Source organism: Trematomus bernacchii, unplaced genomic scaffold, assembly GCF_902827165.1.
Source record: "Trematomus bernacchii unplaced genomic scaffold, fTreBer1.1, whole genome shotgun sequence".
Classification (NCBI taxonomy): Eukaryota; Metazoa; Chordata; class Actinopteri; order Perciformes; family Nototheniidae; genus Trematomus; species Trematomus bernacchii.
In genome coordinates, this window is record NW_022987705.1 from 14,229,838 (window position 1) to 14,242,087 (window position 12,250).

Sequence of the window (12,250 nt, forward strand, 5' to 3'; positions counted from 1 at the left end):
TTATTTGGGAAAATAGACATTCCATTTATTTTTAGAAAAAAACAAGACAAAATACACAAAACTTTCAAAAGTATGATCAATCTTATTCTTTTGTTTCCTGACGGTGACATCTGAGGAGGGTTGCAAACCTGCAGTTTAAGCTTTTATCCTCTAGATGTCACTCTGGGTCCAAAAGAATCTCACAAAAAGGGAGATTCATGTTTACCGCAGACACACAGCAGCAGAGTCAACTGAGCACCAGGGCCCAAATCTTTCAAACTATACATATGAAAGATATAAGTACAAATCCTTTGTGTTTACCACATGTATTCTTCATATTTCTTTTATGGTTCTCTTAAGCTTATTTTAGTTATTCTGTGTCCTTGCTTTGTGTGCAACATGAATGTTTGAATTGTCTGTATTTTTTACTTTATTGCAGATTATTATATTTTGTTGGATGTACTTTTTTCACTGGCAACAAACTGTTCTCATTCATGTTTTCTTTGTGTTTTGTATTTCTGTAATTTTCCACTATTTCATCCCTATTTCTCCAAGTTATACATCAGATTTTGTATTTTTCTGTCTGTGTCTGTAATCTAAATTGCGACGGACAAAGTTTACATCCTAAACAGTGGCTTTGCATACAAACACCCAACAGATTAGTGGTGTTATTCCATCAATTGAAAGAAAAAAAAAGACAAAGAAAGCACTGTGGACAGTTACCTGTGTTTTTGTGACCCTTATTGATTACTTGTTTTGTTTATTCATGAATTTCAAGTTAAAAGTGACTTGTGGTCCATTACTTATGTAGTTCTCTATATCCTGGCTTGAGTTAAAGGCCTTCTAGTCTTTGAACTGTTTAAATAATGCTGTAAAGAGGAAGTTTAGTCCAGAAAGTACGTTTTGAAAGCCAAAGAGAAGCCATCACTGTGAGGCTGATCTATAACTTCATAACTCAATCAACCCTCTGGCCGGAGCTTCTGTCGTCATTCTGCCCCACCAAACAGTGAGACTCTTTCTTAATGCATAATGCACCGTGACGCTGCCATTGATCTGTGCAGGGAAATCCACTTTCTGCAGAGGGAGATGAGCCACAAAGAGCAGCAGCTCTGGAGTCAGAAATATATTATATTGATTTTTTGAAATTGTAACTGTGCATTAATTCTTGATACATTCAGAGGCACCAAAGCCTGTCAGGAGGAATTGGATTTCATTTATAGTCTTGATTATAATATTGTCACTGTAAAGGATATTTACGTAATATTAACACTTTATCAAGTGTAGAACCCTATGCAAGCTACATATGCGCATGTTGTAATATTTTAGTAATTTGATCTTGGTTGAAAAATGTATCCTTCAATAATGCTACCATCCACAATGTAGGCTATAGAATATATTGATTTAGGTTATTAGCCTATGTTCTGTGGTGGAAATATTCAGATTCTTTACTTGACTAAAAGTAGGCCTACTAATACCACACAGTAAAAACACCACATTTCAAGTAAAAGAACTGAAGTACGAGTAGGCAATTGTACTCAAAGTATTAGGAGTAAAAGTAGTAATTGCAGAACAACTGAACAAATATTTAAACATTTTTTGAAGCAAAGCAGCAAATCTTCACATTTAAGATGCTGGACTGTGAAATATTTTTGAGCAAATAGCAAATGTATCCATTCATGGTTTGAGTTATGTTGGATGGTTTATTTTCTACCAAAAAAATCATATTTTAAACGTTTTGTCTGTCAACATCTGCATTTATTAAGTATAGTAGTTGAGTAAATGTACTTAGTTACTTTCCAACACTGCCTATTTGTACGTTTTTTTCTATTAAATAAATCCTCTTTAGCGAGACAGCTTAAAAACGACGCGGGAATAATCAGCAGAGTGAGACCTCCTTCTGAAACAACCCATTTCCAACAGAGTGAGACGTCTGTGTTTCTTCCTCCTGTTTGACAGCAGCTCCGGGGCGGAGACAGGCAGGAGGAGGAGAAAGAGGCGGAGGAAGAGGAAGAGGAGGGGTGCGGACTGCTACCGGACAGGACTGTGCGGAAAGCAGAAACTGGAGGCTTGAAATCTTCCTCCTTGGCTGGGCGGAGGGAGGAGGTGGTAGACGGTGTTTTTAGGGAGGCTAACACTGAGATTGGAGATCTGGAGCTCCGTCTGACAGCATCAACATGGAGCTGGAAAATATCGTGGCCAACACGGTGCTGCTGAAGGCACGGGAAGGTAAGGATGGAGATGTTTGACAGCCCCTCTCTCCCCTGTAAATCAACAGGAAAAGTCTTGGTAGATAGGGATGTCAAGCTCGCATGATATAGTGTAATATGCATTCAAACTGATGCACGGGTTGTCAGAATTAAAGTGTGGGTGGGAGAGACGTGTGCAACATTTTCGGTTTCCTGGTGTATGAACACAGTTGTTACGAATGGGTGCTTTCAATTGCCTGCTTTTCTTAAATAGGTTTGGCGTGATTGTGATTATATGTATATGAAACATGGAGTATTTGAGGTCCGGAAGGGGTTGTAAGTGTAAAAAGCGGCACATCGGGTTTCCCTTGCTGATGTTGCAGCATCGTCGTTTGCGAAACAGGATGTTGAGGCAGAGCAGATGCACGCACAAGGGTTTGTACTCATGTGCACATTCTGCTATTCTGTGTTTAAACCCTCATTGAATAGGCATTGCTTAGCTATGCATTGAAACCTGTGTTTTGCAGATGTAGGAAGTAACTAAGTACTATTACTCAAGTACTTTACAATGTTGAGGTACTTTCCATTCCATGTTTTGCTACTTTGTACTTCTACTCCACCACAATTCAGAGGTTAATCGTGTACTTTTACTTCTTCTACATTTATTCTGTACCTTTAGTTACTTTGCAGATATAGATCAATGATTGACAATATGATCAAAACTGAAATAAGACTTTAGTTTCACCTGGATTAAATTCATAAACTACTCAGCAGTAAATACCGTTTTTACAATTAGTTCCACCTTTATCAGCTTTGATAACACTTTAATGCATCAATAATTACGATCTAAACCTATAATGTGAAATGGGCCAATCTGCTAAATTAGTACTTTCACTATTGGTACACTAAGTATATTTACATGACAATACTTTTGTACTTTTACTTGAGTAACATTTCGAATTAAGGACTTTTACTTTTAACACAGTATTCCTACACTTTGGTATTTCTACTTTTACTTAAGTACAAGATCTGAGTACTTCTTTCATCTCTGGTATTCTGTTTGTAAACCCTCATTTTAAATAGGCCTTTCTTGGCTATGCATTCTAGATTTTGGAACCTGTAATTAAAATTCAGTGGTGGAAGAAGTATTCAGATGCTTTACTTGAGTAAAAGTACCAATATATTATTGTATAAATACTGCATAACAAGTCATCCATTCAAAATCTTGAACAAGTACAAAAGTATTATGAAAATACAAAAAAGTAAAAGTAACCATTGTGTAGAAAATGTGCCTTTTTGTGTATATATAATTATATTTATGTATGTGACGTTTCTAGATAATATTGTTGCATCAAGTATAGCATTTTACTGCTGTAGACAAACAAAGTTCAGATTGACTTTTTGTAAAAATTAATTAAATAATTTCGCTCTTTTGTGACTGAAAGAGTTAGTCCTCTAGTTTAATTTTAAGAGGTGCATTTTGTTCAAAGTAGCTAAAGCTGTTTAATAAATGTAGTGGAGTGAACTTACATTATTTCCCCTTTTAAATGTAGTGGAGTAGAAGCATAAAGTAGCATTAAATGGAACCACTCAAGTAAAGTACAGATACCTCAAAGTTGCACTTACTTGAGTGAATGTACTTAGTTACTTTCCACCTTTAGTGTTTTGTAGGTTTTCCTAGATGAAGTACCTTTAGGTGGTCAGATATGTCTAAAATGCAAATGTTCCAGAAAAGTTTGTTATTGTTTTTGAAACTGGAGAAAAGGTTGCAGTGACTTATTGCCAAAATAATCCAAATGCCATCTGCAGAGGGACACGAAAAGATGAGTGCTGTGATCGCTAACGCCGGTTTATCTGCTCAATTCAGTTTATCCTTAGTGCTCTGGGCTTTAGCCTCTGTTAAAGCAGCATTTTGCCCATGAGCAAGGCAACATTCCTCCCAGCAGCAGACAGGCCTTGACCTCTGGATTCCCTGGAGCCTTGACAAGATGTTCTTTAATATAAACGATAAGATTAATATATATCATGATTTATTGCCCTAACAGACTGTGTTTGATGCGGGTATTAGGGTGAGGGTTAGGGATATAAAGTATTTTGAGAAAGTATAACAACATAACAGGGCAATGTTGAGTATTATGCAGTGTATTGAATGTCAAAACACCCACGAGAAGGCCTCAGAGCACGAGGTGTTTTTTCTTTTTAGAAGACTAGATTTTAAGACTGTACACTTTGTATTCAAGCTTATAAAAGGGGCACTCCACAGTTGTTACAACTTTCCAATTGCTCATATAACACTGTATGTCATCAAGTAAGGCTTATGAGATTTTTGAATTAGTAAAGAAATCCTCTCAAAAAACATTGTTGTCATCATAGAAATAAACCAAAAACTGAATGTTGCATTAGTGAAATTGTAGGCTCCACCGTTGTAATTGCAGAGTTGTAAACATTAAGATCTTTATCTACATAAGCCTAGCACCTTGTAGTGTTGTTACATGAGCAATACTACAATGGTAACATATTTACAAGTAAAGGTCCTGCAATCAAATTCTTACTGATGTAAAGGCAGAAAAGCATTAGCATAACACTTAACTCACTTCAGTTCAACTTTATCAAAGTTCAATACTAAATCGCTAAAGTCCTCTTTTTAACTACAATTTGCTTCCACTTCACATTACTGCTGACTATTTTCCAAAGCCATTTAATTCCAGTGTGCATTTGAAATCAAGTTGCAGTAGCCTAAAAGTATCTTTATAGCCAGCGGCCATTTGCTTATCTATATTGTTTAAAAGACAGAGTCCTTTCTCTTGATGGCATTCTCTCTCTGAAGTTGTTAATTTTTTAATGCTAATGCTTTTAAAGTAGCCCTTACTTCTTGGATTTAACAACCCAACAACTAAGTTTGCAGTAATTTGTGGAAGAAGGAAAAAAAGACGTCTGCAAAACGAAAAATGGGCTTATAGAATTGGAACAAAGGTGTTTAAGATGGTGTCAAAGTTTCAGGGTGGAGTTTTCCTTTAAAGAAACCAACATTAGGCAACTTCCTATGTGCATGGATGTAAATGGCAGGAAGAGAGGAAACAAAAGTTTGAAATTCAATGAGAAAAAAAACAGTGTTGCGCCAGTGTTGAACCCCAATGTTAAGTAGGGCAAAGGGATCAAACTTATAATGTGTCATGTTGGGGAATCTGTCTTTCCCTGGATCGAGTGCTCACATATTTTCTCTTGACTTTTTGCGCCACTTCCTGTGTGAAGAGACATGTTCATATCCGACAAAGTTTCTTGTTTTGTCCTGTTCTTTATAGTTTTGTAGTTGTATTGGCCCATTTAACTCTAACAAAACAGTGTTTCCTGAATTTCCAGCTACAGAAATTCAGATTGCTTATCAAATATGACCTTCACAAAAACAATTGTATACCTGCAGACACTACTCAGAGCTGAAAAACAAAAAGTTTCATCTTAAATTAAAATACAATGTAATCTATATTCGGATTTACACTTAATGTTCTCCAAGAGATACTGACATTAAAAGATCAATCAAAGTGAAATAAGCAAAAGTAACATTTAAAACTGTTTCCTAAGAAAATCCAGCTGTTTTAAATTCATCGATTTCATCTTGAATCGTCCGATGATATGTGGTTGAATTCACAGGCATTCATTATGTGAAGATCTTGATGAACTACTTCCATTTTTAATATGCGAAACATCAGATTCATAACCTGATAGCGGTGCTTTAAAAGGCACTGTGGAGTTTGTGACTACTAGCATCGCCATGGAGCCCTTTTTTTACAATAGGGTTGCTGTTTTGTTTTTCTTTTTATGCCATAATGATCGATAGTCGGTGCGGGTAATGGGCCAACAAATGTGGCAAGTCGGAGACAAAAGTAGGTAAGAAAGGCTGCTAGCAAGCGAAGCATGTATCCAAACAATGCCACATTTGAAATATATTAAGAAATAGCTTTGCAAATGTTTTGTAAGCAAGGAAGTGCATTCAACTTCTATAAGAATTTGTCGACTATTAGTTAATTGATTAACATAAAATGTATTGGAAACTTTTTGAAAATCCTATAAGTAATTTTTCAATCAAAGATCCAGAACATTTAATGCTTCTTGCTTCTCCAATGTGAAATGTTAATACTATTACCAGTCTTACACGACAGAAAACTGAACATCCTTTGTCTGTTGATTACAAAAGAAAATCCCTTCAGGCTCTTGGAAATTATAGAGTCACTATTAAATTATGTTTTACAGACTAAACAACAGGCCAGGCTTCAGTAACACTGAATATTTATAATTTACATACAGTGTCTTTCTTTCCAAAGAAAACTACAGAGGGAATTATTCTGCATTGATGCTCTAGCTGGAACAAGTTGGTGAAACAGTTGAACTGTTGTTCAGGAGACAAACTTGTAGAAAATAGATAATTTAAAAAAGGAACAGATGTGTTTTTCTTTATTTTGGTGTGACATTGTCTTTTTTTGGCGGTGGGGATGTTATCTCATGTCAGGCTGAACTTTAGTGTCTAGATACCGTTTCATTGTTGATTGAATGTCCTTCCTCTAGTTCAAAACAAACGTCTTGTATTGTCAAAAAAAGATCCTTCATCCTATGTCAATGTGGGATATCTTCCTCTATGATTAAAAACTCATTTGCCTGCTTTCTCTCTAATACGTATGTTAATCATTTTGTGGCGAATCAGTGTTTCAATGTCTTCCTGTCTCACTGACATGCTGTTTGTCTTGATTTACATTTCCACTAATGCACACAACGGACTTCGGGGATCTCTGTTATCAATCAGCTTATTGGTAATTCTGCGGTTGATATTATCTTCTGTTTCCCCGAAACAAACAAAACATCTTGTTTGCATCGTATCTATGACAATTCATTTTTAGTAGCAGCCGCCGTGCAGTATTTGAATAGCAAATCCTGGAGCGAGGTATTGACTTTTCTCGTTGTCAGAACACACAGTAAGGCTGCTGTATTCACAACAAGCCTCTGTTATCACTTTATACTTTGACTATTTCATTTGATCCTAAAAAAGGAGCTGAGTTGATAAAAATCTGGATATATGCATCTGCTTTGTCTTTAATATGAACTGTACACTCCCAGCTACCAGTTTTATGAGCAGAAGCAGCGTTTCCGCCAGGGGGGCGTCTTGCCGTCATTTGACGCCCTTATTCAGCTCGGGATGCCCTGAACGCGAGCCGAGGGCGTCCAAACATTTTAATAATTCGAGAGAAGATCGAGAGTTTTTATCGCTTGAAATAACAAAAAGGAAAAAGGACAAGGACATCCCTCTGTTGGAGGGGCAAAGGAGTCTGGTGGGATTCTTTTCGGAGTATTGAAGATCGTTTCCCCGACATCGGCAGGACAACACGGGACATGCGCGATTTGGACGCGATGAGCGGTGCTAGTGGAGCACGCGCATGAGCAGCGAGCACCAGAGCCCCCATCCCCCCCCCCCCCCCCCCCCCCCGGACGCCCTCTCAGCCCTGGTCTGGCGGAAACACTGAGCAGAAGTATTTTAAAATAACCTTTTTTGCCCCAAGTTTTGCCTTCCAAGCAACATAAAGCAAAGCACCAGACCCCTGAATAAACACTCACATCTCACAATCAGTTTTTTTTATGTCGGCTAACAGAAATAATAACTCTTTAATTAACATATGTTGGAGGTCTATGTCAATAACATAAGTTAACTGAGTTTCCTACAAAAGCTTATTGTACATTCTTTATATGTTTTTTAAGTAAAAAAACTAACATTTAATCTATACTTGAGAGTCAGAATAATAAGAGTTTAAGTGGTTAGTTGAAATATTAGTTAACAATCATTCAAATAAATCACATTGATGATTGTTTAAGTCATTTTACAATGAAAAAAGGCCAAACTTTTGCTGGCCTCAGCCTGGCAAATATAAGGATTTGCGGTGTTCTTAGTTTTTAATCATTGTAGGCTGAATATTTTGGGGCTTTGGACCGTTGGCCTGTCATAACAAGTCCTAAACCTATTATTCTGGGGAATTGTGATTAGCATTTTTCACTATTTTCCAACCCATGTTGCTAATCCAAAAATATTAGGTGTCTTTGAAATTGAGTAGTTTCACTGTACATGTAATGGAACCATTTATATTGATATTATAATTGGTTAGAATATATTATTTTATCTATTTTATTTGTATTTTCTGAACAATCGTGTCTACATTTTGTGAATTTATTCTATCCCTCAATACTTGTAATTTATTGAATACCATTATTGTCAAATCTTACTTTGTATTTGTCCCCAAATAGTAATTTTTTTTTGCATCAAGACATAGATACAAGATGATTACTTTAACTTTGAGAACACTTTTACAATCATATCAGGGATCAGCATCATATTATCTACACTCTACATGTAAAGGAAACGTAATGAAAGTTAAATCTAATACAATGAGCATCATGTTGGCTCTCGTTCTTGTTATTAGATTGAAGTGAATGAAGCTGCATCTGAAGCTACATCATTGTAGATCACAAGCTTTTGAAAGAGGACAGGAATTTGATCCGCTGTTTATTTGTTCTGATTGTTGGAGTGACGTTGGCTCTTTGTGTTTTATTCGGCTGCAGTTTCTCAAGTACATTTTTATGGCTGAATGTTATACCATACTTGTTAGGACATTTTGTTGACTTACATTAATTGCTAAAGAGACAATTCTAGACCTAACATCTGGTCATTACCCTGAAGCAAATCATTAACTCTGTGGGAACCTTAATTAGTGTCCTCAGATTAGAGGTGAGTCCTCACGCTATCACAGATTGCCTTCCCCAGTAATGCTATCATACAGTGGTTTATAAAGTGAGAAGGTTTTTTTTAGTGAGTGTTTAAAGAGGCCCTATTATGCTTCTTTGGGTTTTCCCTTTCCTGTAGTGCGGTATATAGGTTTGTGTGCATGTAAACGGTCTGCAAAGGCTAAAACCCCTGTGTTCCCTTCAGAGGGAGTTTCTCTCCCACACAGTCCGCCCCCCCCCCCCTGTCTGAAACCCCTTGATTGTAGTCCTTTGTTTACTTCAGTGACATCACTATGTTACACTAATGCTTCTATTGGCTAGCGCTCCAACACATCATACGTCATAGGCTAAGGGGCGGGACATCTCTAAGCGGTTGACCAATCGCAACAGAGCTGGCCAGCTAACCAATCAGAGCAGACTGGGCTCTGGTATCAGGAAGAGGGTGAAAAGAAAGACGTGTTTTAACATTAAAGTATGTAAACATTTCACAGAGGTACATAATTCAAATATGAAACCTGAAAATGAGCACAATAGGGCCCTTTTAACAACATTGTATTATTACTCTCTTGCAGAAACTGCATTTTCTATGTTAATTTTTAACTATCTTCGCTCTTTTTGAATTGTGTAGTTTTATGTTTCATTTGACATGAGATGTCAACCAAAGCTCTTTGTATTACAGGAGGCGGCGGGAACAGAAAAGGAAAAAGCAAGAAATGGAAGCAGCTGCTTCAGTTTCCCCACATAAGTTTGTGTGAAGAACTGCGACAAACCACAGGTAAGATACTGATGTATTTCCCCAGTCTTATAGGGAAGGGTTCTTATCTTGTTTCAAATGAAAGTCTTTGTAGTCTTCTATGTGTTAAATGAGTCTGAGGCTTTTGAAAAAGATTTAAACACGTCTTGTGGAGGGATCCCTTTTCCCAGTTTACAGACGTTCAACGGATGTCATGTGTGCGGGATAGACCAATATAATGACATTTCAATACAAACAATCCATATGACAAAATGATACATAAATTGGAAGGATTTACGAAAAAGTCGATCCATTAATGGCGCATTTCCACTACACGGCCTCGCTCGGCCTCGCTCGGTATGGCTAGGCCTCGTTAGGACTGGCTCACTTTATGGCGCATTTCCATTACAGTTTAGGAACTGGGGTAGTATCTATAGTAACGCAGTGTAGGCGGAGCCGTGACGTCATCTTCAATGAGAACCCCAGAAAAACAACACAGCCGTTAGCTGTTGGCACTCAGAGCTCACAGCTCCTCATATATGTTCAGAAACTAGACAAAAGTTAAACAAGTACAAACCACAGACTGCCTGTGTCATGGCGAATACAGTCGCTGCTTTATTTATGTCTGTATAGGCCGTTGTTGTGAGTGTGGACGGTCGGAGCATATACTGCGTTAGCTTAGCCAATCTCCATTTAGAAAACACGCATTTTAAAAGGTTTTCGCCTGCCGTCTGTCTGCAGACTTGTCAAAGCATTAATTCATGGTTTTTACTAACCGGTATCAGTATGTTGTTACTTCGGCATCATTTTGAAACGTGTATTACAATTAAATCACGGTCAAATATGTCCATCTTGTTGTAGTTGTAGCCCCCTTGCCAGCGATTCTCTCTCTAGTTTAGCATACTCAGCCCGACTCAGCCTCGTTGTCTCTGGCCCTGGACCCACGATTTTATGAGGCCAGAAAAACGGTGAATTAGGACCCGCTAGCCGGTACTAGGCCAAGTGGAAACGCAACCAAAAACGGGCCGCTGACGTCACAGCCCTCTTAAACCGTGCTCCGCGCTGTAGTGGAAACGCGCCATAAGATGTCACTAAACAGGTAGAGCCTAAGCCACACAACCTCCTCGTTACCTGAAAAGAGGAAAGGCTACACAAACACACAAAAAGCTAAACTCAAGTACATCATACACACACATAGGAGAAAAAAACTCGACTTGAGAAACAAAAAACTGATTTTAAATGAAGCGAGAAAGAGAGAGAGATTTGAGCCAATTCATGGAGAGACCAAATTGAATTAAAGAATGGGAACTGAGCTTTACTGTTCTCTAACAAATTACATTTCAAGTTATATTCAAAGACAGATTATTCCTGCCACTTCTTCTTTTTCTCTGTTCAGGGAAATTCCCAACAATGCCTCCTGACATGGGCTATACATATACAATTTACTCCAGGACTACTCTATGTATAGATTTTGGTTATAGCTCATCTTATGCAATGCTCTTCGTTATTCCCCCAGTGTTAGTGGTGTCAAAGCATACACAGCAGCATCTGTAATTGAAAGAGCCGAGGGTCATCATTTCAGATGTGGATATGGTGGCCTTGAGGTTCAAACACCTCAGAAAACAGAATCAGCTTTATTGGCCAAGTTTATGTACACATACAACAATTTTGACTTGGTATTTTATTTCCAATATTGCCAATATTTATAAAATGGTTATAACATTTCTTGTTTATTTCTTGTCTTTTAATTTTTATTGTACAATGCCATGTATTTTTATGCTGCTGCAACACAAACATTTTCCAAATTGGGATCAATAAATACTATCTTATCTTATCTTATCTTAAAAGATCAATAGATTTTATAAATATATATAATTTACAGGTGCGGTGTCTGTTTAGTGTTACAGGTAAATGTTCCTTACACTATGCTAGATACTGTACTGGTATGTTTTCTAGTATTTATTTACCTATTACATTTCACTGAGTTTATATGAACCATGTGGTGCAGTGGTGGCCTTCTGATGCTGTACAAAAACAGATATCCTTTCATGCATACGCTTGATATCTTTATTTGTGCCTGTAAAGAGCACCCCTATAGGCAGAGTGAGGCTAGCTTGTTTATGCTACTCTCAGCTAACTCGCAAATTGCGAGTGGTATCAATCTTATTGTTGTACTCCAGAAAGCAGATACACATGGCCTTCCTTAAAGCAGCTTAGAAAACAATACCACCATCTGACTTTATTAAAACAAATATGAAACTTAACTGAATGAACACTTACTAGCAGAATAGCTAATGCTAGCTAGCTTGTTTCAGATAGTCTTCATGGTGGTGCAGGTCATTTTTTATTCTTGCTAAACTGTGTTGCAAATGTCCTTGCGCAAGTCCTTGAAATGTGTATAAGTCATGCTTTTTGCCTAAAGAAATCATGAATTCCCTCCAAACTCAACTTCCTTGTAAAGGTTAAGCAGAAGAAACAGTTTTATAAGCCATCAGAAACTAATTATATATTTATTTCATAATAAACCCAACTCAAGAATCCTCAAACCAACAATTCAAGTTACTATGTATAAATAAATATAATGTATCCATCA

General features: G+C 37.3%; 1 protein-coding gene across 1 annotated transcript in view; it reads left to right on the forward strand.

The window, feature by feature from the left end:
- The first annotated feature begins 2,153 nt into the window (after positions 1 to 2,153).
- Positions 2,154 to 12,250, forward strand: part of grk6 (G protein-coupled receptor kinase 6) — a 47,941-nt gene continuing 37,844 nt past the window's right edge. The window contains exons 1-2 of the mRNA XM_034140607.1: positions 2,154 to 2,205; positions 9,604 to 9,699. Coding sequence (XP_033996498.1) covers positions 2,154 to 2,205; positions 9,604 to 9,699 — 148 coding nt within the window. The remainder of the gene's footprint in view (positions 2,206 to 9,603; positions 9,700 to 12,250) is intronic.